This window comes from Gouania willdenowi, chromosome 6 (genome assembly GCF_900634775.1).
Source record: "Gouania willdenowi chromosome 6, fGouWil2.1, whole genome shotgun sequence".
NCBI lineage: Eukaryota > Metazoa > Chordata > Actinopteri > Blenniiformes > Gobiesocidae > Gouania > Gouania willdenowi.
In genome coordinates, this window is record NC_041049.1 from 31,419,316 (window position 1) to 31,440,986 (window position 21,671).

The following is a 21,671-nucleotide window of genomic DNA, read 5'->3' on the forward strand; positions in this document are numbered from 1 at the left end:
GGACATTTAGTTTTACTCAGGAGAAATTTGTGCTTGTTGTGTTTTCAATGCCTCTTAGTATATTATAGCCCGACCGATTAATTGACCGAGCTATTGACCAATGTTGATTAATCAATGATATATAAAATCAGCCCAGTTAATCGGTTGCACTGATTAATCAGTCAGGTTCTAATATTTATAGAATATTTATTAGATGGCACATTAAACCAATGGTTTCAACTTCTTTACTAACTGGTCAAGAACCTCAAGTATGTTATGGTTCTGTGCCCAAACCTAAAATGTAAACTATATTGTGCTTTTATTTTTAAGTGATTTGTCGATGAAGAAAATTGCTATTCATTCTCAGTTTCAGCAATAGGTGGGACGCTATTGTGTAAAATCTCAGAACTCTTTGTTACCTTACTTTTGGCCTAATTCTCAGAGGCAGTATTACAGGGCGATGTACTCCAAAGCGAAGCAGAAACACTTGCAGATCAAAGCTCACACAGGCTAATTAGGGCTGTTCCTCAGAAGTGAAAGGAGGGGAGTGAATGTGACAGCTCTGCTCTCGGACACGGTGTGTGCGCCTGGAGCTGTGGATAACATTCCTGCTTCTCCATTATCAGAGATAAAAGGCTCCAAAGATCAACTGTCAGTCATGTGATCTTTCAGGGTTGAATGAATGGCTCTCCTATCACAGTTGAGTTTTGCTTCCAACTTTATATATCTAAAGTTGTATTTCTTTTTTATCAGATATTGGAAACCATCTCGCCATCTCTGATAACGGATTTTTGACGTACAGCTGCTGCTGGAAGTTTAATGAATATTGCCAAAGATAAAGATGAGAGTGGACACTCTCGTCTGGTTCTCCTCTGCAGTGTGAAGCTTTGAGATGTTATTTTATTGGTGGCTATTTTTGCCTTTAATATATAAGGTGGAGATTCACTGGATTTACCAAGAAATTTACCAAGGACAGCAATAAGGGAATGACTGTCTGTTCTTTTCCTGCATCAAGTGACAGAATTATTCTTTCATTGTTGGAGTTCTGTGCAATGTTAATTAAAAACTAACAAGTCATCTGACATTGTTTGTGGAGTGCTTTTTTTCATTAGATCCTATTTGGTTCTCGTAGATGATTGATTGCAATACTTTTTATTATCTGGAAGTTTGTACTTTGGAGATCATTTTGATGTCTGCGTTAATGAGTGAAATAGGTGGGTAGCTCCGAGAAGGTAACATGGGTTGTTTGTCTGGTTTAGGTAATATTCATGTGGTGTCCTACATACATTTCATTTTTAATCTGTTACTACCTTGAAGAAAACTGGAGCCAGCATTTACCAGAAGTGTTTCAGGAATTCAGCAGGGAACCTATCTGGTCCAGGTGCTTTTCCTGTCGGCATACAGCTTAAAGAGGCAGTGTGATGAAAAAAATCACTTTATAATGGTTTTGTTACAGTGATAAACAGTGCATCCCTTTATCCTCATTCAGAGTGCCAAAGTTAAAAAAGTTCTGTTATCTTCCCTTGTTATTCCACATTTTGTAAAAAGTCAGCTCCAAATGGGCGAGTTGGATTTTTGCCCCTTTATGAGTCATAAGGCGGAAACTCCTCCTACCCTATAAGAATGTGAGTTCCTCCCTTTCAAACTACTTCACAGGTAAAACAAACATGGCGAAGGCAGGTTGACATCACAGTTAATTTATTTACCTACAGTATATAGATAATCCGAAGCACAGTGTGAGTGCTCACAATCAGTTTGACTTTAAACAGATATTATACTGCCTTGTATTGTCTTTAACATGACCCAACACGATGCAGCGGTAGGACAAAACAATGGACTATCATCTCAAATGGATTATTCCTGTAGTCAGAACAAGGGAGGAGGAGAAGAAAGAGACTGAGCAGCTCCGGTGAGTGTTTGAAATATCTGACAGTTGAGAGATTACTTCCCAGTGACGAAGCACATGCGCTCGCAATCAATTTCACTTTTAGCAGTCGTTATAGCGCCTCGTATCACCTTTATTGGAGGATCTGACTATTGTCTTAAATTGACTATTTCTGTGGTCAGAAGAGGTGAGGAGGAGAATAAAGTGACTGTTAATGATTTACTCTCCTGCTGCTTATAAATACACATCCTGGAGCGGAGTTTGTCGGACTCACAATTACAATATCCACTTAAATAGCCATGTGTTTTACTGTAATGTGCAGTTTTTGGGCTGAAAACAGTAACAAGAGTGTGTGGATAATACACTGGATAGCAAAAGACAATCGCTATGGTAATAAAGCTGTGGCGTAGAGTTGGCGTTCACAGACATGCCTTCTCATGCATATTCATGATTGCCCCAAAACAGCCTGTTTTTAGAAGCGGTCTGAAAGTGACATTTCAGAGGGCTTAAACTCCAGGGAAAAAACATGCGAGTTTGGGAAAATAAACCTTAAATGTTGTTGGGATTCTTAGAACAATTGGAGATGGGTGAAAAATGGCATAATACTGGACCTTTGATGTGTTTTGTAATTCATGTAAGATTAGTGGGGTTCTACGGCAGGGTTTTCAAAGTGTGGGGTGCCAGAGATCTTCTTGGAGGGCGATGCTGAGGTATTAGTGTTAGCTTCGGGAGGTTCAGGTTATTGAGGAACCTCTTAACATAATCAGGGTTAGGTATTAAGGTTGTAAGTATAGTTTTTTTTTGGTAATATGGAATACATTGTTGATTTCCTGAGTCAAGTGTGAAGGTTAACCCGATTTATCTAAGATTGCTGCTAAAAGTTTTTTATGTTGTGTTTAAGCTGGTTTGCTAGGAGTGTGTCTTTAGTAAAATGACTACAGGTCTCCATTGCTGTCAGAAAATGTTGACCTGCTAATATTGTTGAAAAAAACATGTCCATATCTTAAATATTGGCTCTATGAACTGTTCTAGTTTGATGATTTAAAAAAAAACGCAGGATTATTTGTTTGAAGAATGTCATAATGATGACATGATTTGGTTTAAATTTTGGATTGGCGTTGAATTGAGAGAACACTCTGTTTTGCAGAGACACTTTTATCAATGTAAATAGAAAGAAAATATTTGTTATTTTTGAAATTTTATATTTACTGGAGTCAAAAAGGTCATAACTAGAGTAAGTATGTAAGTGTGCCCAAAGTTTGACAAATAAAAGCACTGTTATTTTTCATACTGCAGTTGATTGTATTGTAATTTGTCCCTTTCCAAGACTATTATCTCGTAGCCTTATCATGAGCCCAGTATTGTACATCGTCTCATCTCATGAACTTTGTATATTCTCCCACCGCTGATTTTTATAATAACAAGAATTATGGTTAGGATTTATTTAGCGCTTTTCATGACACAGCGCTTTACAGAAACCTTTATTCATTGACATTAGCCATATATTTGGACTCTGTGTGAGTTAGGACGGAGACTGTCTTTCATTTAGCACAAATAAATAGTTTAGACTTCAGACACATTATTGTGTCTGAAAGAAAATGGAATGAAGTTTACTCATTTCCATCACCTCCACCATGTACTGTAGTTCCTGAATATTTGTCTCTCCCTGTTTTTTTGTTTAAAAAGAGGGTGCACCATCTGGTGTCACATGTGTAGTAAATCGTCATTTACTTCTAACTATTTTCAGGTCTTAGGTGTGCAAATGCACGTTCCAGCATTTTATTTAGTGCACATTGGCCATTTTAGTCAGACCTGCACACCACTTACAGCATTACAGCAGTGGTTCCCAAATGTTTTGTGCCCAAGGATAAGTAAAAATCTGAAGACAGGCACACCTATTGTGCAAAATAGCCTTTATAACACGTGTTATCACTCATATCATGTACAATATCTGTAAATGTGCATAATTATTTACTAATGCCAAATAAAATGTGACAGACAACTATATTACTCATTAAATATTTATTAACAAAATATATATTAAAAAAACAAAATAGGTATATAGTTTGCCTCTGTATTATGAAATGAGTGTATACAATGTAGTAAATTAAAAAATAGATATTTTTGTGTAGTTGTATATTGCAATAAATGTATGGTTGTCACAAAATCCCACGACACACTTGCCTGGTGTGCCATGTCACACCATTTGGGAACCACTGACTTACAGTATGTGCAGCCCTGGGAAGAACTAACAATGAGGCTGTTTGGTGCTGAATGTTAAAGAGCGGCAGACATAACAGTTGTATTATTTAAAAGCTGCTGGTTATCCTTGGTTTAATTAGACCAAACATCTCCTACAATTGGGCAGAATCCAGCATGCCTCGAGTATTTTTACACCGCGTGTGGTCGTCCATGACGACAGCAGTTCACAGCGGTCGTGCACCATCTGGCAGGTGTTATTTATGTGTCTCTGTCCTCTGCCCTGCAAGCCTGGAGGCTCAAAAAATAATGTGGCCTTTAGTCCATGTTGCACTTTAGTCCACTCCTTTGATATATCTTAATGTAGAAAAATGGGAAAGTATTGCATTTTATTAAGTTAGTAAAATATTATGTGGAAGAGCTTGAAAGACCTTTAGAATCAGAATCAGAAATGTTTTAATGGCCAAGTACAGTTTTTAGGACAGTACAAGGAATTTGACTTGGTAGTCGGTGCGTGAAACAAAAAAAACAAAGAAAACAAAGAACAAAGAAACAAGCCAGCAAAACAAAAAACAAAGAAACAACCCAGCAACAATAATAAAAATAATGATAAATATAAAGGATGAGGGAGAAATAAAGGATAGATAGAGAATAAAGGATGCATTTTATATATATATATATATATATATATATATATATATATATACAGTGCAGCAGGTAATGTCTTGGAGGGAGGGCAGATTGCAGCCGATTATCTTCTCTGCTGAGTGGATGATACGCTGCAGTCTGGCCTTGTCCTAGGTGGAGGAGGAGCAGAGGATGGACTGGATGATGGAGCTGTAGAAGTTCACCATCATCTTTGTTGGCAGACTGAACTTCTTCAGCTGCCGCAGGAAGTACATCCTCTGCTGAGCTTTTTTGATGAGGGAGCTCATGTTCAGCTACCATTTGAGGTCCTGGGTGAGGATGGTCCCCAGAGCTCACTGTAGAGTCTCCCCACAACTGCAACACACCTGTTCTTGGTGTTCCTGGTCTGCTGTAGTCCATATCAAAGTATCTATCAAAGGTAATCCAAAGCTCATTTTGATTTTGCTATGGCCACCAAAGCCCACCAGACTACTTAACACCCAAATCAAATCGCTTGCGCCTTTAAACATCTTCTGTTCACATGCCTAACATACAGCTCCTTTTTAAGTTTTATAGTCATTATACTACCGTATGTATATTTTTTACCATTTATTTGTATGTATTACTGTTTTGTATATTTTTGCTTTTGTCTTTTTTCCTTATATTTGCTGCCCTACACACTGGATGACCCTAATACCCAATACTCTAAATGGCCTTTTCCACCTTATTTATATTGTCTGTTACGAAGGACAAGTTTTTCATAGTTTTCAAACTTTAATGATAATACATGTTATATAATAGTGCTTTCAGTGTCATCTTCACAGTGTTAAGTCTGGATTGTATGATTTTTTTTATTGTTTCTTCTTTAAGGGTCATCAATGCAGGAAAGAGCACATTAAATGAGGACCAAGCCTGCTGTGAAGTCTTGGTGGTTAAAAGGCGACCTGCTGAAGCCTCCACTGCCAACCACACCCCCCCCACTAGGAGACGCTCCTCTTTACCCAACGGAGAAGGCCTGGGACACCAGGAGAGTCAGGTAAGACAAAACCAAATGAAAATTCTTCATATTTCCACTCTTACTGAAAGTTACAAAATAAGCATAGCCATGCATGCTGATCAATAGTTGACTCAACCGGCATAGCATAGTTTTGTATGAAGTAAAGATTGACAGTGACTTGACATATGATATTTGCAAAATGTTTTCATGTTATTGTTTTAGTGTCAACATTAAGTTTTTTTTGCAGCAAGCAGTGGCTGAAATAACAGGTCATTTATTTTATATAATTTTAAAAGAAGACGTAACAAACACTTTTTAAATAACAGCAAAGCATAACAACAGGTTACATGGATTCTGTTTTTTTATATTGCAGAAATGCTGTACTTGAATTAAATTAACAGTAGCATAACCAACTTAGCCTCTGCATTGTTTCTCCCCATGGAATTAAATTCAGCTCTTATAGTGGGGTCTCCTAACCCTCTTCCCCTGGTCCAGGGTCTGCAACCTTTACTCTACAAGGAACCATTTAACCTCATCTCACCTGGATTAAAGTCCTCCTGGAGCTGAAAAAATACCTTCTTAATAAAGACAATACAGTGTATTAAATTCTATACAGTTAAAATTATGGGGAATAATGTTTGATTTAATTTAATTTAATTTAATTTATATTGATCATGTAAATGGCAACTTAAAAACAGTTTAAAATAAAATAAATTAACATCAAGAAATAACAACAAAAAAGTATCCTGCATCTTCAAAGTATCAGACATCTCAGTTTACATGAACACAATGTTATGTAAAGAAGATTCTGATGAGGTCCTCCTCAGTATCAGTGTGAAGACTGGCCCTCATATCTGACTTCATCCATTTTTGTGTTCAGAAGCATCTCTCGCAGACTGCACTTGATATTGGGAGCTGCGATGCGCGTGTACGCTCTCTAACTCTGCTCGGCGAGCTCTTAGTTGCTCCATCCTCTCCTCTGTCCCATCAACAGCCTATTGGAGCGTGCATCCCAGCATCCTTCATGCTCTGGAGATGCTTTTGACAGCACTGGCTCACAAACAGGCTTCAAAGTCAGACACGTTTTAATCTAAAGTGCACTCTGTCCGAGGCAGAGCAAAAAACACAATGGTCACTCCCATAAACGCCCTGATCAGACACTCTCATCTCTCCCCGCTGGAGCTGTTTGGATTATTGTTTGATAAAACACGCCCCTGATCTTTCAGCTGTCTAAGGAGACAAAGTGTTCTAAGTAGAGCCAGGCTTACTGTTTAAACCTGCTTTTCCCAAGTCGTCCGCAACCATGCTGGCTTTTCCTTATTCATCAAACTGTTCTCAGCTTGAAGAGCAGCAGCTGAGCCAAGCCAGCTGACAGTGACAGATTTAATAATCAGAGACGTAAGGGCGCATGCGCTGCAGCCTTCACTCTGATTAAACACCAAATAGAAACCGATGCTGAGACTAACAGGATGTGACGTCATCTGTTACTGAGCAGTGAGAATAAAGGACGGAACATGTTTGAGAAATATGTGTTTTAAACATTTTAAAAGTAGTAAAGGGTTGAAGTTGGTTTGAGTTTGTCTGTCAACGTTTTAGAAAGATGATGCTGTAACCCACAATTAAATGATATGTAATTTATGAGACTTGTGAATGTTTGATGAATAGTTTCTTGGAACTCAGCATTAAACAGAAATGAACAGAGGGAGCAGCGGTGCTGTGTGACGATGCTGGATGTCACGTCCAACACTGCAGATGCTCCCGGTGCAGAGTGCACTAATGCCCCATGACTGTGCCTGAACAGCCTCTCCCTCCCTGTATTCAGTGCTCAATTTCTGGATCCTCAATGACCTGCCATGTGATAAACGGAGGTGATGAATACGCACTTATGTTCTTATATAGGGCACGATTACTATTGCAACAACACATCATCAGTAGGGTAAAACTAACCTGTCTCACGACGGTCTAAACCCAGCTCACGTTCCCATGTGCCATTGTCCTTATTTTAACCCGTAAGTCTGTGTGTGGTGGGCGGGGTTTGTACGAAATGGGTGTATTTTTAACTTTTTAAAATCACTTTGAGCTGCATTTTTCTGTATGAAAAGCACTTTTTATAAATAATGATTGATTTGATTTGTTTTAATATAGGCAATATACTGATGGTTTAAAACACATGGAGACTGTAATTATCTCATTACAAAGTATGGTACACAAAATAAGATTGTTCTACAATCATTGGATCAATTTAAAATCGTATTTAAACATTTACCATGATGTTCTGTATAATTTCCTTTTAAAATACCGCATTAAAGCCGTAGATGATGAGAAAATGTAGAACAGAAGTCTTTTTCACTCATTTGTCCTTTTGTAGATCTTTGAGTGTTTTAAAGCATCATATAATAACATCTTTCCAAAGATGTCATTCTTTCATATAAGTGCATTTGCAGCCTGCAGCAGGTAAACCAAGCCTGGTCAGGACCACGGACTGTGTTAACTGTGGCAACGACGGTGTTTTCTCTTTGATGAAATGGCCGTTCCAGTTAGAACCCATTTTACCTGAGCCGGACTCTCAGGTTAAACCTGGACTTAACCCTGGGCTGGGTTTGATGATATACCCCCCAGGAAGTACAAGTTTTTATATAGGAGGGCGGGGCTAGCAGACATCAACAAGTCACATACCACCATTCTAGGCTAATGACAAAATGTGGTTGTAATAGCTGTGTTTTAACCCATAACGGGCAGTCACTATTACATTTTCACAACAAAATACACCAAATTCCCAACGACTTTGAAAAAAGGAGCAAACGGGTCAGAAAATAGATCTATGGAATACTCCAAATTGAAATAGATAATTGAAAGCTGACAAATAATAATTTGACTAAAATGTCAAGAGATGGACTAGGATCAGCTAGGAACATTTTTACTTATGCACTCAGCTCAAAAAAGTTTTCATTGCCTAAGTTACAGGAAACCGCCCGGCTTTTAAACGTGTAGTGTCAAAGTGACTCTCAAACTCCACGTTTTCTATTAAAAGTGAACAAGTCTAGTTTAAAGTGTTTTGCAAAGGCACAGTAGAAATTCTGCAGCATCCTATTACATACATTAAAATACAGCAGGCTCTCAGTAAGTGCACATGTGGTTGAGTCTTAGATCCCACTTCGTCAGAATGTCAATAACAACTCCGTGGTAAGGGTTGTGTGCAAGTTGTTTTGCTCTTCATTCCTTTTCTTGTTTCATGACCAGTTAAATCAAGCTACATTAAAGAGAGAAAACCAGCAGCTACGTCATGTTTGGATGCTTCACATGTGGAATTATGAGCTGAATCTGAGAATGTTGGCAGCTGCATGTGTGCACACATCTTTTGGTAGTGGGTAGATTTCAGTGACCCTAAAAGGTATAAACTGGCACCGAGGTTGGATGATAACCGATGACTTTATCTATAAAGCACTTTAAAGAGTAGATTCATTCTGCTTTGACATTTCTAAAAGAGACCGCAAAAAAATTGAAACAAGAAACTGTCAAAAAACAAAGATTTAACATAGAATTAAAGCCTCAAATGAAGTGAACAAACCAGAAGAATAACAAACTGGAGTGCAGTTTAGAAAAGGAAACAAAAATACTCACACAAAACAATCACATGAAAAAGTAATTCCTGACTAAAAATGTTTTTATACTTTACAGAGCCTACATAGCAGGTTTTAGCCAGGACTTAAACCAACTGTAGGTACTGTGTATTTAAATATTAACACTGATTTTGAACCATGTAAAATAAAATTGATATCAAATCAGCATGAATGTGTTTTTTTCTAATTCAGTTGTGTTGCTGTAATGTTACAACCTGGAAACTCCAAAATACTTTTTTCCTGCTCCAGGGTCTCTCTGAGGATCTGACCTTCCACTACTGGGGACTGTTTGATGGCCACGCTGGCTCTGGGGCAGCCGTCGTGGCTTCTCGTCTTCTCCACCACCACATGGCCTTGCACCTTCAGGAGGTGATGGAAATCCTCGGGTCTCCTGACCTGTTGCCCCCCACGTGTCTTGGCGAGCAGCCCATCAATCACCACCTCAACGCCACGTCCCAGCGTGCTCTCACCAGGGCCGCGTCGCTCCGAGGAGCTGCAGGAGCGCCAGGTTCTCAGGGAACGCCGGTAATACGCTTCTTTACTGAGAAGAAAGTGTCACATGAGAGCCTGGTGGTCGGAGCCATCGAAAACGCCTTCAAAGACATGGTGAGGGCCATGTAACACACTTTTAGTCAGAATGGAAAGTTTGTTGGCACTTTTAGAAATCTTTTAAACAAATTCTTCAATTTTTTATATATATTCAGCACATTTCTTCTCCAAACTTAATTACTCTCCAGTTCAAGCTTTGTGTTTTCCTCTCTTGCACCACTACTGGAACCAATACCAATAGGAAAACATGGACAGCTTGGTGAAGTAGTGGTTGGAAAACGCTCAAACAAGTCACATATGGATTTTTGTTGGATACATTTGTTATGCAGGAAATATTTTTGAATGAGGGTGAAATTGAGTAATTCTACCTAACAGTTTACCTTTTAAAAAAAATGTGTGCTTTGTGCCTTTGGCCACTAGGTAGTGGTGTGGTGCAAGGAATAGTAAAGTAAGGGGATGACTCTTTATCTCCTGGCCACAACAATATTTGTCAGACTCTACACTCATTTCAGCACAGATATTAGAAATATGACGATGATTACTAAAAAAAAAGAAAGGATTTTGTTTTTCTTAAATTGAGTATAGTTATTTTTTGTATTTTGCAATACAACAGTCTGAGTGTTAAACATTTTATAAGCAACAATCAGTTGAGGAAATCACTGCCCTATACTGAACAATGAACAAACAAACAACAATCAGGATGGACCAATATGCACATAATTAAAGCTACTAACCCTGAACATTTTTATTTGAAAAATGAAGACTTAATGTTGGCTTCATAGATCATCAAATCAAAGGTATTTCTTCCGAAAAATGGAAGACTTTAATCACAAACACATGGGAAAGGTTAAAATTGCCACTTGCAAGTTTGCTTCTCACTTCTTTATAAACAATCCATTGGTTGACGATTAGTCATGTGACTTGAACTTTGGGAAAGTTTTGCGCAATGGTCTTTTGTAGAATGTTTGACATTACGTTTCTGATATTTAAGAAGTTTTTTTTCTGAGATTTCTTGTGTTTCATCATCAGACAAGGAAGACGGTGATTTAGCTTGAGGCCAATTTTGTTATGGTTTGTTCCTGGTGGTCTTTGTGATATGATGTTACCTCGTGAGACATTAAAGTTTGCTTTAAAGGAGACACATCGTGCATTTAAATCCTTCCTTTTAACATATAAATCATACAGTTGTGGTCTATATAAAGCGGAACTGCAATGCTTGGGTCTGAGCTCCACAGGCCCCTTTTCTACCCCTTTTCTGATGTGCTTCTGAGAGCAACTCGTTTTGGTGCGGCCTCTTTAAATGCAAATGAGACACTTCATACCTCGCCCCCTCTCTGTTTAACTCCACCCTGTTCGGCCATTTTTGTAGTTTGATAGAAGAGATACGATTATTTAGCGGCGCAGAAAACGTTTATTCTCACGTTATTTACAAAATGTCAACAACAGAAGACTTGTCCATCCAGCCTTACATGTTCAAGCCAGAGTCTGACCCGGCGGAGCGAGATGAAAATGAAGATGATGAACCTGCAGAACCCTAACAAGTGAGCTAACACAAGCACCGAGCTAACGCTAGCACCAAGCTAACATCACAAAATGCATTTTAATACAGTCTTTTCGGAGACAAAAACGGCAAAATGAAATGACTAATGAAAACTTTAGACTTAAATTAAATCACGTAGGCCATATCATCAAGGATCTAAAACGAGCACACAGCGCTAACATATGAAGATGGTACAGCTGCTAATGCTAACAAAACAATGACAGGGACGTCTTATCACACTTTTTAGCATTATTTACAGCTTACAGAAGTGCTCTGTTCGTTGTCTCCAAAGATAGAAGGAATTGAACCCTCAATCAGACAAAGTCTATTGGCAAATCCTTCTTTATACTGGCGGAAGTTGCTGAAGCAGTCATCCTTGAAGTGCTTCGCACACACAAAAATGATCTTACCCACAGATGTGGGTACATTTCCATAAAAAATAAAACTCAACCAGGCACTTCGAAAAGGTTCTGATGCTGGGAGATGGTGTAATGAAGCGTGTGGGTTACTACATCCAACAACCGAACATTTTGATTTCTCCTCTCGTAACTTCTGCATCCTTGAGCTTGGACTACAAAATAAAAGTGAGAAATAAAAATGGCGGATTGCTCGAAGTGTTGGGCCTGGAGTCGATGTCCTAATTTGGCAGTTCCGCTGCAAATACTGTGATGTAATAGTTCAAAAAATGTAATAGAGTATAGAAAAATCGAAACAGATTGAAAAATATGACCAAAACAGAATATAAAGATATCAACGGAGAACCTGAAGAGATTAATTTGAACTGTTCTGTACTTCTGAACACTCTAAATATACAACAAAATGCATTTAAGGGCTAAAAAAGTGGATTTAGCATGATATGTCCCCTTTAAACAACAACACATTCAACAAGTAAAAAAAAAATACAACAAAACTTGTTTGGTGATTCACACCAATCAGCAGTATTATAGTACAGTTTGGAAGCATATTGTATACAAAATAGTATAAAAGAACTTAAAATAGCAAAGCAAGAATACATACATGAGAACCTGCATGGGACTATTTCTGCAGTATGACGACAGAGATTATGTTTTCAAAGGCTTTAGGTTGGGATGGAGACAACCGCTCTGCGGAAGAAGGTGTTTGGCAATTGTTTCCAAAGTCCTGTTGGTTCTTTCTGAAAGGAGACGGGCCATGTCCTGGGTGGCTGGGTCCCTGGCAACACTGCAGTCCAGTTTGGGAAGCTGTGCAGCCACAATGTACTGTATGGCTTTTACTCAGATAGAATGCTTTCTATCAAGGTTCTGGAGAACTTTCAATATCTCTTTAGTCTTGGATTGCTTGTTTAAGGACAAAATGTATTATAAAAGCAGTATTTCTGACAATAAAACATATGATTGTTGGTGATTGAGCATCGAAACTGAGAAACAATAAAATGTGAACATTTGAATTAATTAGCTAATGCTAGATGGCTTTTACTTTTGGTAGAAATCCAGAATCCAAGTTTTTCTCTTTGTTATTGATGCTCTTAACCTTTCACCTGTTGTTTCCACTATGAAAAGGATTGGACCTTGAAGTGGTTAAGCGATTTTTCAATGTGTGTTATTGACATCAGCAATTTGTCTACCTCACTCTATGCTTCTAGCCTGCCATTCAAAAGTGCTGATAACCTGAAAACATCTGCTTTCAGCTTCCTGGGACTCTCATCCTATAGAAGATTTTAAAAATAAATAAATAAATTCAGCCCACAGGGCTTTTTTGTTGTGATTTAAAAAAAAAAAAGAAAAGTGACTGTTTGGGTAATTACAAATATTGATCATTTCAGTAATTACCTGCCTCACCATCCATCATTAGCTCTCCTTCTTTTATGGAGTCTTTCCACTCTGGCCATTTCCATTTATTTCCAGCTTCAGGCGTTTTTGTTTGGTGTAGTGTTTGGGTCCTTCTGTGATGATGATGATTATGATGCCTTGCTTGGTGGGAAGCCTCCACACAGGCACAAGGGGGACTCGCCCGGGCAGCTTTCTGCCTTGGTGTGACAAATGACCTACCAAGGGGAGTGGGGCAATGTGGGGTCAAATCGTGAGGGGAGATGCCCAAGAATCCACCGCCCACAACAGAGGGGGAAGGAGCCAGCCAACCCAGACCCCTCTTTAAAAACCATTGCAAAGTTCACCACCAGAGGGGCTGCATGGTGTGGGATCCTGTGTGTGTGTGTGTGTGGGGGGGGGTTATGTGCAAGTCATGGACGGGGACCGACGGCCCAAAATGGAATGGGAATGGATGATGATCATGATGATGATGATGGCTTTTTTGGCACAAAAAACAAAAGGGAACTTCCATCTTCTAATCTATATGCACACCCAGTAAGAACATGCAAACTCAGCACAGAGGAAACAGGAATGTGAGCTTCTGTCATATCACAGCCTCGCCAAGTTTACTGTGGAAGAAACCTAATTACCGCAATTAATTGAAGCTCAATTAAACATCAATTTAGTCCGTGCACACTTTAACGTGTACAGGGTTGTGGGTGTGGGATCATGTAAGGGTTACACATAAAACGCGCTCTTTGCTTCATGTTTGCAGTTCAGCTTGATTAATGCAGTGACAGGTTAATCATTCATTTGGTTAATATACAGTATATGTGGTTTGAATCCTTGCTTTAATTAGTGCTAGATTAATCTGCTGTTGATTAATTGGTGTAATAACCAGAAACCCTTTAAATCGTGGGCTTATTTTATTACTGCTGCTTGGTTTATGTTGCCTTTGATAAATTAATTAATTCTGCTTTCATAATTGACTAAGGCAACAGGGTAGGTTTTAGGCATCAGGGAGAACATTTACTGTAAGCATGAGAAATGAATCTGTGTGTTGTTTGGGAAGAAATGATTTCTGAGAGTAGTCCCTCTCGTGTGTGTACAGGATGTGCAGATAGACAGGGAGAAGGAGGTCTACAACATTTCTGGTGGCTGCACTGCACTGGTGGTTGTGTTCTTACTGGGGAAGCTCTACGTTGGCAATGCTGGGGACAGCAGGTAAGACACACACACACAACTTGAAATACAGGTATAATTTGAACAATGTCAGGGATTGTCCCCATCTACTTTAACATTTAGTAAACAATGTTGTCAAGAATAGTTGAATAAGAACTAATGCTAATGAGTAATTAAAAAGTCTAAATATATTTCTTCACCAACTCTGCACTGAAATAGGTCTCACCCTTCCAACTTTCAACTAGTTCTCCTCATACCTCACTAACAGGTCTGAGTATGTCAGCTTTGGTAAGGCTGAGTCTAGAACTGTCCCTGTCTCCTGTGGTGTCCCACAAGTGTCTCTTCTGGGCCCTCTTCTTTTCATCATGCACATGCTGCTACTGGGCCGTGTCATTAAGCAGTATGGAATTTTCTTTTACTGCTATGCTGATGACATGCACCTGTATGTATAGACCCAAAGTCAACTTCGCCATTACCGTCCCCTCTTCCAGTTTTCATTGACTGGAGAAGGTAAAGGCATGGATGAGCATATAGCTCTGTCAACTAAACGGCTCCAAAATAGAGGCTCAATGGGTTGACACTCCCCACCAAGTCTATTCACCCTCTCTTTCTCCAGGCAACACTTCAAATACAGTGACCAAACTTGCACCCTCACCTCGCCGTCAACAACCATGTCAAATACCGGTCTAAAACGTTTTATTCCACCTCGAGAACATTTCTAAACTCTACCCCCTCCCTCACACTCATGAATGTCATTGTTTCCTCCAGACTTGACTACCGCAATGTCCTGCTGTTTGGAATCCCTGGCAAAAACCCATCAAAGCATTCAAAACACTGCTGCACAGATTTTAATGAAAGCATATAAACAAGAACCTCTATAAACCTCAACTGGCTCCCCATCACTCACAGATGGGGAGAAATGGAACCGTGGGAGACGGGGCCTTGTGCTTAGCTGTCCCCAACGTCCCTCCCTGATGACTTGAGGATTTAAAAAGCAACTGATGTTCTTCAGAAGCAGCTGAAATTCCATCTTTTTTAATAAGGCTTATCCCAGCTCTCTACTTTGAACTGTCTGGAGCTTACTGCTATTACTTTACTTCTGTTTTATTGCTACATTTTATATCCTTTTAAGTGGCACTTTGAGATTTTGTTCCGAAAGTGCTTTTCAAATAGAATTATTTGTATTATAATCATTATAGTATATTTCTTTAGTTAGCTATGTGATCGGTGAACAGTATGGGCTTGTTACATTTTCATTGATAGGTATTGGTAAATATACACAATATTAGACTTCAGGAATGGAACAATAAGATTACTATCATCATAATAGCAATACTAAGTATATAATATACTAATAATGAGTAATGTTACATGGAAGTTTAGTTTTTTTCAGATGGTTTTAGAGAGACTATTGTTGTTCATGTTGACAAACTGGCTAATGATTCCACACCACTGCTTAAATCTAGTGGGTGTCGGTGTGAATTGGAGTTCCAATACTGCTACCTGTGTTAGTTATAGAGAAATAGGACAAAGACACATCTTTAGTTCCATGCTGTTGTTTGGACCAAACACTGTTGTTTTGATCAGTAATTGCTTGACTATGTTCAGCATTTGTAATTTTTCTTAGCTGTGAGATGGACTGACCGTGTCTATGATAAAACAAGCCTATACATTGAATCATCTCATTCTCGTCACTCATGCAGAGCCATTATTATCCGGTCTGGAGAAGTCATTCCAATGTCAGCAGAGTTCACACCGGAGTCGGAGAGACAGCGGCTGCAGTTCCTGGTAACTTCCTCTCCTCTTCCTCTTCCTCACTGGTAAACACAGCTGTCACGTATTAGCTGGACAGGCCTCTGTCCAGACGATGCTTGACACGCTCTAGCACAGCCTGCTCTGTCTGGTACTTGCATAATCAACTGTAGAATTATTTTCTGATCCCAGGGCCATGTCAGACCATGTATTGTTCTTCCTTGTCTCCTATGAAAGGCCTACATGCAGCCTCAGTTATTGGGAAACGAGTTCACACATCTAGAGTTTCCAAGGAGAGTGCAGAAGAAGGAGGTGGGGAAAAGAATGCTGTACCGGGACTTCACCATGTCAGGATGGTAGGTGGACCGAGGACATGAGATCAATATAAAATGTGATGCATTGACTATGATCAGTTTTTAATGCTCTTTTTTCTCTGTTCTCTACTGTTAAATGATTAAAAACAGTTTGAATGACTGGGTGCTGAACATATACATATTTTTACAGGACTAGTGTAAAAACAATGCACAAATCCTACTATTGACTGTAACATTGTGATTGTTGAACATGACTCATCAAGATTAAACACAGAAAATACATATATACAGATTTCAAAAGTTATTGTTGCAAAGTGGTAGTGAATATTTCGGAGTTATTTTTAATTCATTTTCAAAATGTTTCCTTCTTTATTCTTTAGCTGTTTTGTCTTATAAATGCCATGGAGGAAGTGTGCAGGGACAGACAGTTACTTGAGTTGCTGAGAGAAAAAGAAGTGGCTTCTTGATGAGGGATGAGCTGTATTTTGTCTGACACCTTTTTGGAGCAGTTGTTTGGGGCTGGGTTCAGCAGATGTAGGTCAGGTGGCGGCTGGAGAACTTCCAGCCTGTTGTCTGAATGCCCTCTCTGCAGCACAGACAGACTGCCATGTATTTTTAATCATCTTCTAACCACAATTCAGGTCCCCCTGTTTCACCCGAACTCGGTCTCTGCCTTAAATAAGCAGGCAATACCTAACTGTGTCACTGTGTGCTCAGATAAAGTGAAACTTGCATATTATATTCATTCATTACATACAAACTGATATATTTCAAATGTTTATTTATTTTAATTTTGATGATTATAACTGAAAATCCCAACAAAAATTTGAATATTACTTAGGACCGATACAAAAAAAAGATTTGAAGAAATGTTGGCCAACTGAAAAGTATGAACATGAAAAGTATGAAATGAAACGAAACACAGTGGACCAACACCAGCACATGACATGGCACCCCAAACCATCACTGACTGTAGAAACTTTGCACTCAACCTCAAGCAATGTGGATTCTGTGCCTCTCCTCTCTTCCTCCAGACTCTAGGACCTTGATTTCCAAAGGACATGAAAAACTTACTTTCATCAGTCATTTTTGGCTTAAGCCCAGGCAAGACGCTTCTGACGCTGTCTCTTGTTTAAGAGTGGCTCGACACAAGGAATGCGATAGCTGAAACCCATGTCTTGCATACGTCTGTGCGGTGTGATTCTTGAAGCACTGACTCCAGCTGCAGTCCAGTCTTTGTGAATCTCCTCCACATTTTTTAATGGGTTTTGTTTTACAATCCTCTCCAGGGCGTGGTTATCCCTATTGCTTGTACACTTTTTCTACCACATCTTTTCATTCCCTTCACCTCTCTATTAATGTGCTTGGACACAGATCTGTGAACAGTCAGCCTCTTTAACAATGACCTTTTGTGTCTGGCCCTCCTTGTGCAAGATGTCACTGGTTGTCTTTTGGACAACTGTCAGGTCAGCAGTCTTCCCCATGATTGTGTAGCCTACAGAACTAGACTGGAGACCATTTAAAAGCCTTTTCAGGTGTTTTGAATTAATTAGCTGATTAGAGTGGGGCATCAGGTGTCTTCGATATTGAACCTCTCCACAATATTCTAATTTTCTGAGATACTCATTTTGGGGTTTTCATTAGTTGTCAGTTATAAGTTATAATCATCAACATTAAAATAAATAAACACTTGAAATATGTAAGTCTCTGTGAATTAAATGTATACATTATACAAGTTTCACTTTTTGAATGGAATTACTAAAATTAATAGACTTTTTCACAATATTCTAATTTCATGACCAGCACCTGTACAGGTGCACGCAAATAACCTTCAACTAGAAGTTCACAGACTTTAGTCTTATCAAAAAACACGAGGGAGAAAAAAAGACCTTGAATTATCCTGAATTAGATAGATAGCACTTTTTTTTCATAATTAATACAAATACAAGTACTCAGATTTGTGTACTTTCTGATACCATGTACTGACACAAGTAACGATTGATACATGAATAATGAAACTCAAATTTGATCATATTGCTCTTATCACTTTGTCACTCTCAACAATCCCAAAGTATTCACACAAAGCTGACATTGTTCTTTCACAATCAAACTGCCTTACTGATCAACCAAATCGGATTGGTTGAGGCTACAATTGCATGGTACAGGACTGTGGTGTTCCTACCTAAAAGCAACACCACGTAAAGGCACAGACCACACATGATGTCCCACTGGACATTGGTCAATAAAGACAGCTTTTTAAAGATCCCTTCATCTTAAAATGACACCCATAAAAATCATCTACATACGTTTGCAGGGGTGAAAACACGCTGGCATTAGTGTTCTAGGGTAAATGGCTGTAAAAAGGTTTAAAATCTGTCCCGATTACAAATGTATATGAATATATATACTGACCAGGTCTATAGGATCCTTTTATGTCTCTCTGTTCCCCCATTCTGTGTGCTGCATCTAACATGCCTCTGAAGGTACAGCATGTGAAATATCTTAGTGTGTGGATTGACTCTGCTCTTACCTTTAAAACACACATTGATCATATCATTAAAAAAGTAAATTTGAGTGCTGGTGTTTTATACCGCTCTAAACACTGCTTCACATCCAATATTAAAAAGAAACTTGTTTCACAACTCATATTACCTATATCTAAAACTGATCTTCATGCCTTTAATGTTTTATTTAATAGACTCTGCAGATTTATACTGGGTTGTCCTTTTTTTTTTTTACACATCAATGTACAATGTTAGATACACTCAGCTGGCTGCCTCTTACTGTAAGATGTCAATTTCACTGGTATCAATTTGTTTTCAAATGTATTAATTTTAACTATTGTTACTGTCTTAAACTATTTTTTTTGTTATTTACACACCATAGTTCCCTCTGTTTCAAAGGAAGTCGTTAAAAAAGCTTTTATGTTTTGTTCTCCTTCCGATGACAATAAGTTTCCTTTAAATCTTCGTTCCTTGTCATCATTTCACTTATTTAAAAATACTTAGTTTTCTTATCTTCAAAATGATTGTTTATGCTTTTAATAATGTCAACACTGTTAATTTCTCTGTGTATCGTCTGAACCTCTCTTCTAAAGGTGTCTAGTCTAGAGCTGTAACTGTTGTAGTTTCAGTGCTGTATCTGTTCTCTGTTGCATGTATTACTTTGCTTGTTTTGTCTGTAGTGTGTTATGTTTTGTCCTTTCATTACGATGTTGTACTTATGTATTTGTAAATATGTTCTGGGACCTCCTTGAAAAAGAGGTGATACATGTATTATATATTGGGCTTATCCCAATATATAATACATTTCAATGAACATGTAAAGGCTGCTGATGACTTTCTACAGGCCTGCAGCACATACTCATCATTTATTTTACTTTAGGTTAAAACAGAGTAAAAGCTGCCTCAATACCCAGATTATAATCTGTGTTTAATTAAGGTGGTAATAGAAGTTGAATTTATAATTACTAGTACAGTGCCCGTCGGAAGTACTGTATGTATTCATATAGTGGGAGCTTAAGTAGAGTTGTTAATTATGGTCAAATGAGTATGTGTTTGAAGGTTGGATGTATAAAGAGGTGTACTTACTCCGTACTCTGTAGTGTTTTAAAGGGATTTATTTGCGGGTGCAAAGTAAAATAGCGTGTGTGATTTCCCTGGTTTAATTCTATGGGACATGAACATGATAAATTGATAAATAAAGATTGCACCAATGTTCGCTGGACTTAAGCAAATGGATATTAAATGTCATCCCCTGTCCTTAAACCAGCTCCTTTGGCAAGGAAAAACTAAAAGAACCCAGTGGGAAAATTAATTACACACAAACATGTCATGTACATCTGATTCCCTGGGGTTTTGTACCCCATTTTAGCACGTTTGCACACATTTTAATACCCCTAAACCTTTATAGAATCTGCCCCTATATGTTAGGGTGACACACTATTCACCTGAAAAGTGTTAGTTTTTCTGTTAGCTCTGTGTGTGTGTTTCCTCCCTCAGCTTGGTTTAGAACTGCTGATCTCAGCAGTTTCTTGCTCGCCTAAGGTGGAAACAGATGGTCTCTCTCAGTGAGGGCAACGGTGATGTAGAAATCCTCATAGTTCACTCGTGTCAGCTGTGCAGCAGCTGAAAGTGATGGGCTTGTGTCACAAACATTTAATTATAAATCGGCCTCTTTTTAAATATATTATTATGATCAACAGGATTTAGTAGCCACGTTCTCTGCAGGTCTCAATGCACTGCTAAGATATATTACTGATTATAAATGCAAATTGCTTGACAGCAATGCTGAGACCAACAGGACGTGACATAATCTGACTGAGCAGTAGAGCTGGGCAAAAAATTGATTTAATCAATTTATCGAATTTGTAGATAAAAACAATTTTTATTTTGCAAATTCGAGTTAAAAAAAAAAAATAAGAATATTAATTTTTTTTCCCCACCAGTTTTTTTCGAACTTTTTTGCATTCCGTCCGCGATGTGAGCCAGCCCACTCTTTGTTTACATGTGTTTACCCTATATATGTTATAAATTATCAGAAAAGTGAAGCTACCATGAAGTTGCTGTTGCACTTTTGCTTAAACCTGGGTTAAAGCTTTAAATAGTGGAATGACAGAGCCTCATTTACTATTTATTTTGGGATTGTTCTATGCATTTTAACTATTGAGGACAATCACAGCAATAAAGTTGCACTATATAGTTGACAATATATCTGATATCTGCAGTCATTTTAAGTGCATTGAAGAAAAAAAAAAAAAATCGAAAATCGAATCAAAACTTGATTTTTTCTCTAAAAAATCGGAGATTTTTTTTTTAGGTGAAATCGCCCAGCCCTACTGAGTAGTGTAGTGAGTGAGAAGAGGACAAAGACAGAAAAAGAGGAAAAAAAAAGGTCAAACACGTTTTAGAAGTTGTCGTAAATGGTTAAAGTTGGTGTTATTTAGTCAGTTGATCCATGTCAGTTTGATGAGTTTACTGTTTTTTTTTTGTTTTTGTTTTTTTTAAATATGATGCAGTAACTCAGAATTATATATTATGTCATTTATGAGACTTGTGAGTGTTTTGATGAATAGTTTCTTGGAACTCAGCACTAAACATTAAATTCAATAGAATGGTGAGAGCAGCAGTGCAGTTGGATGCTGCTGGATGTCACATCCAACTGCAGCCGCTCCCTTCAATGCACAATGCTCACCTCCCGGAAAACTGATACTGTTCATGGATTTTGCCTTCACTGTGCCC

General features: G+C 38.4%; 1 protein-coding gene across 2 annotated transcripts in view; it reads left to right on the plus strand.

Moving 5' to 3' along the window:
* ppm1h (protein phosphatase, Mg2+/Mn2+ dependent, 1H) overlaps positions 1-21,671 on the plus strand; it is a 50,809-nt gene that overhangs the window by 12,180 nt on the left and 16,958 nt on the right. For both annotated transcript variants that reach the window (XM_028451736.1, XM_028451737.1), the window contains exons 2-6: positions 5,561-5,726; positions 9,557-9,913; positions 14,295-14,407; positions 16,069-16,153; positions 16,355-16,473. In XM_028451736.1, the coding sequence (XP_028307537.1) occupies positions 5,561-5,726; positions 9,557-9,913; positions 14,295-14,407; positions 16,069-16,153; positions 16,355-16,473 (840 nt within the window). The remainder of the gene's footprint in view (positions 1-5,560; positions 5,727-9,556; positions 9,914-14,294; positions 14,408-16,068; positions 16,154-16,354; positions 16,474-21,671) is intronic.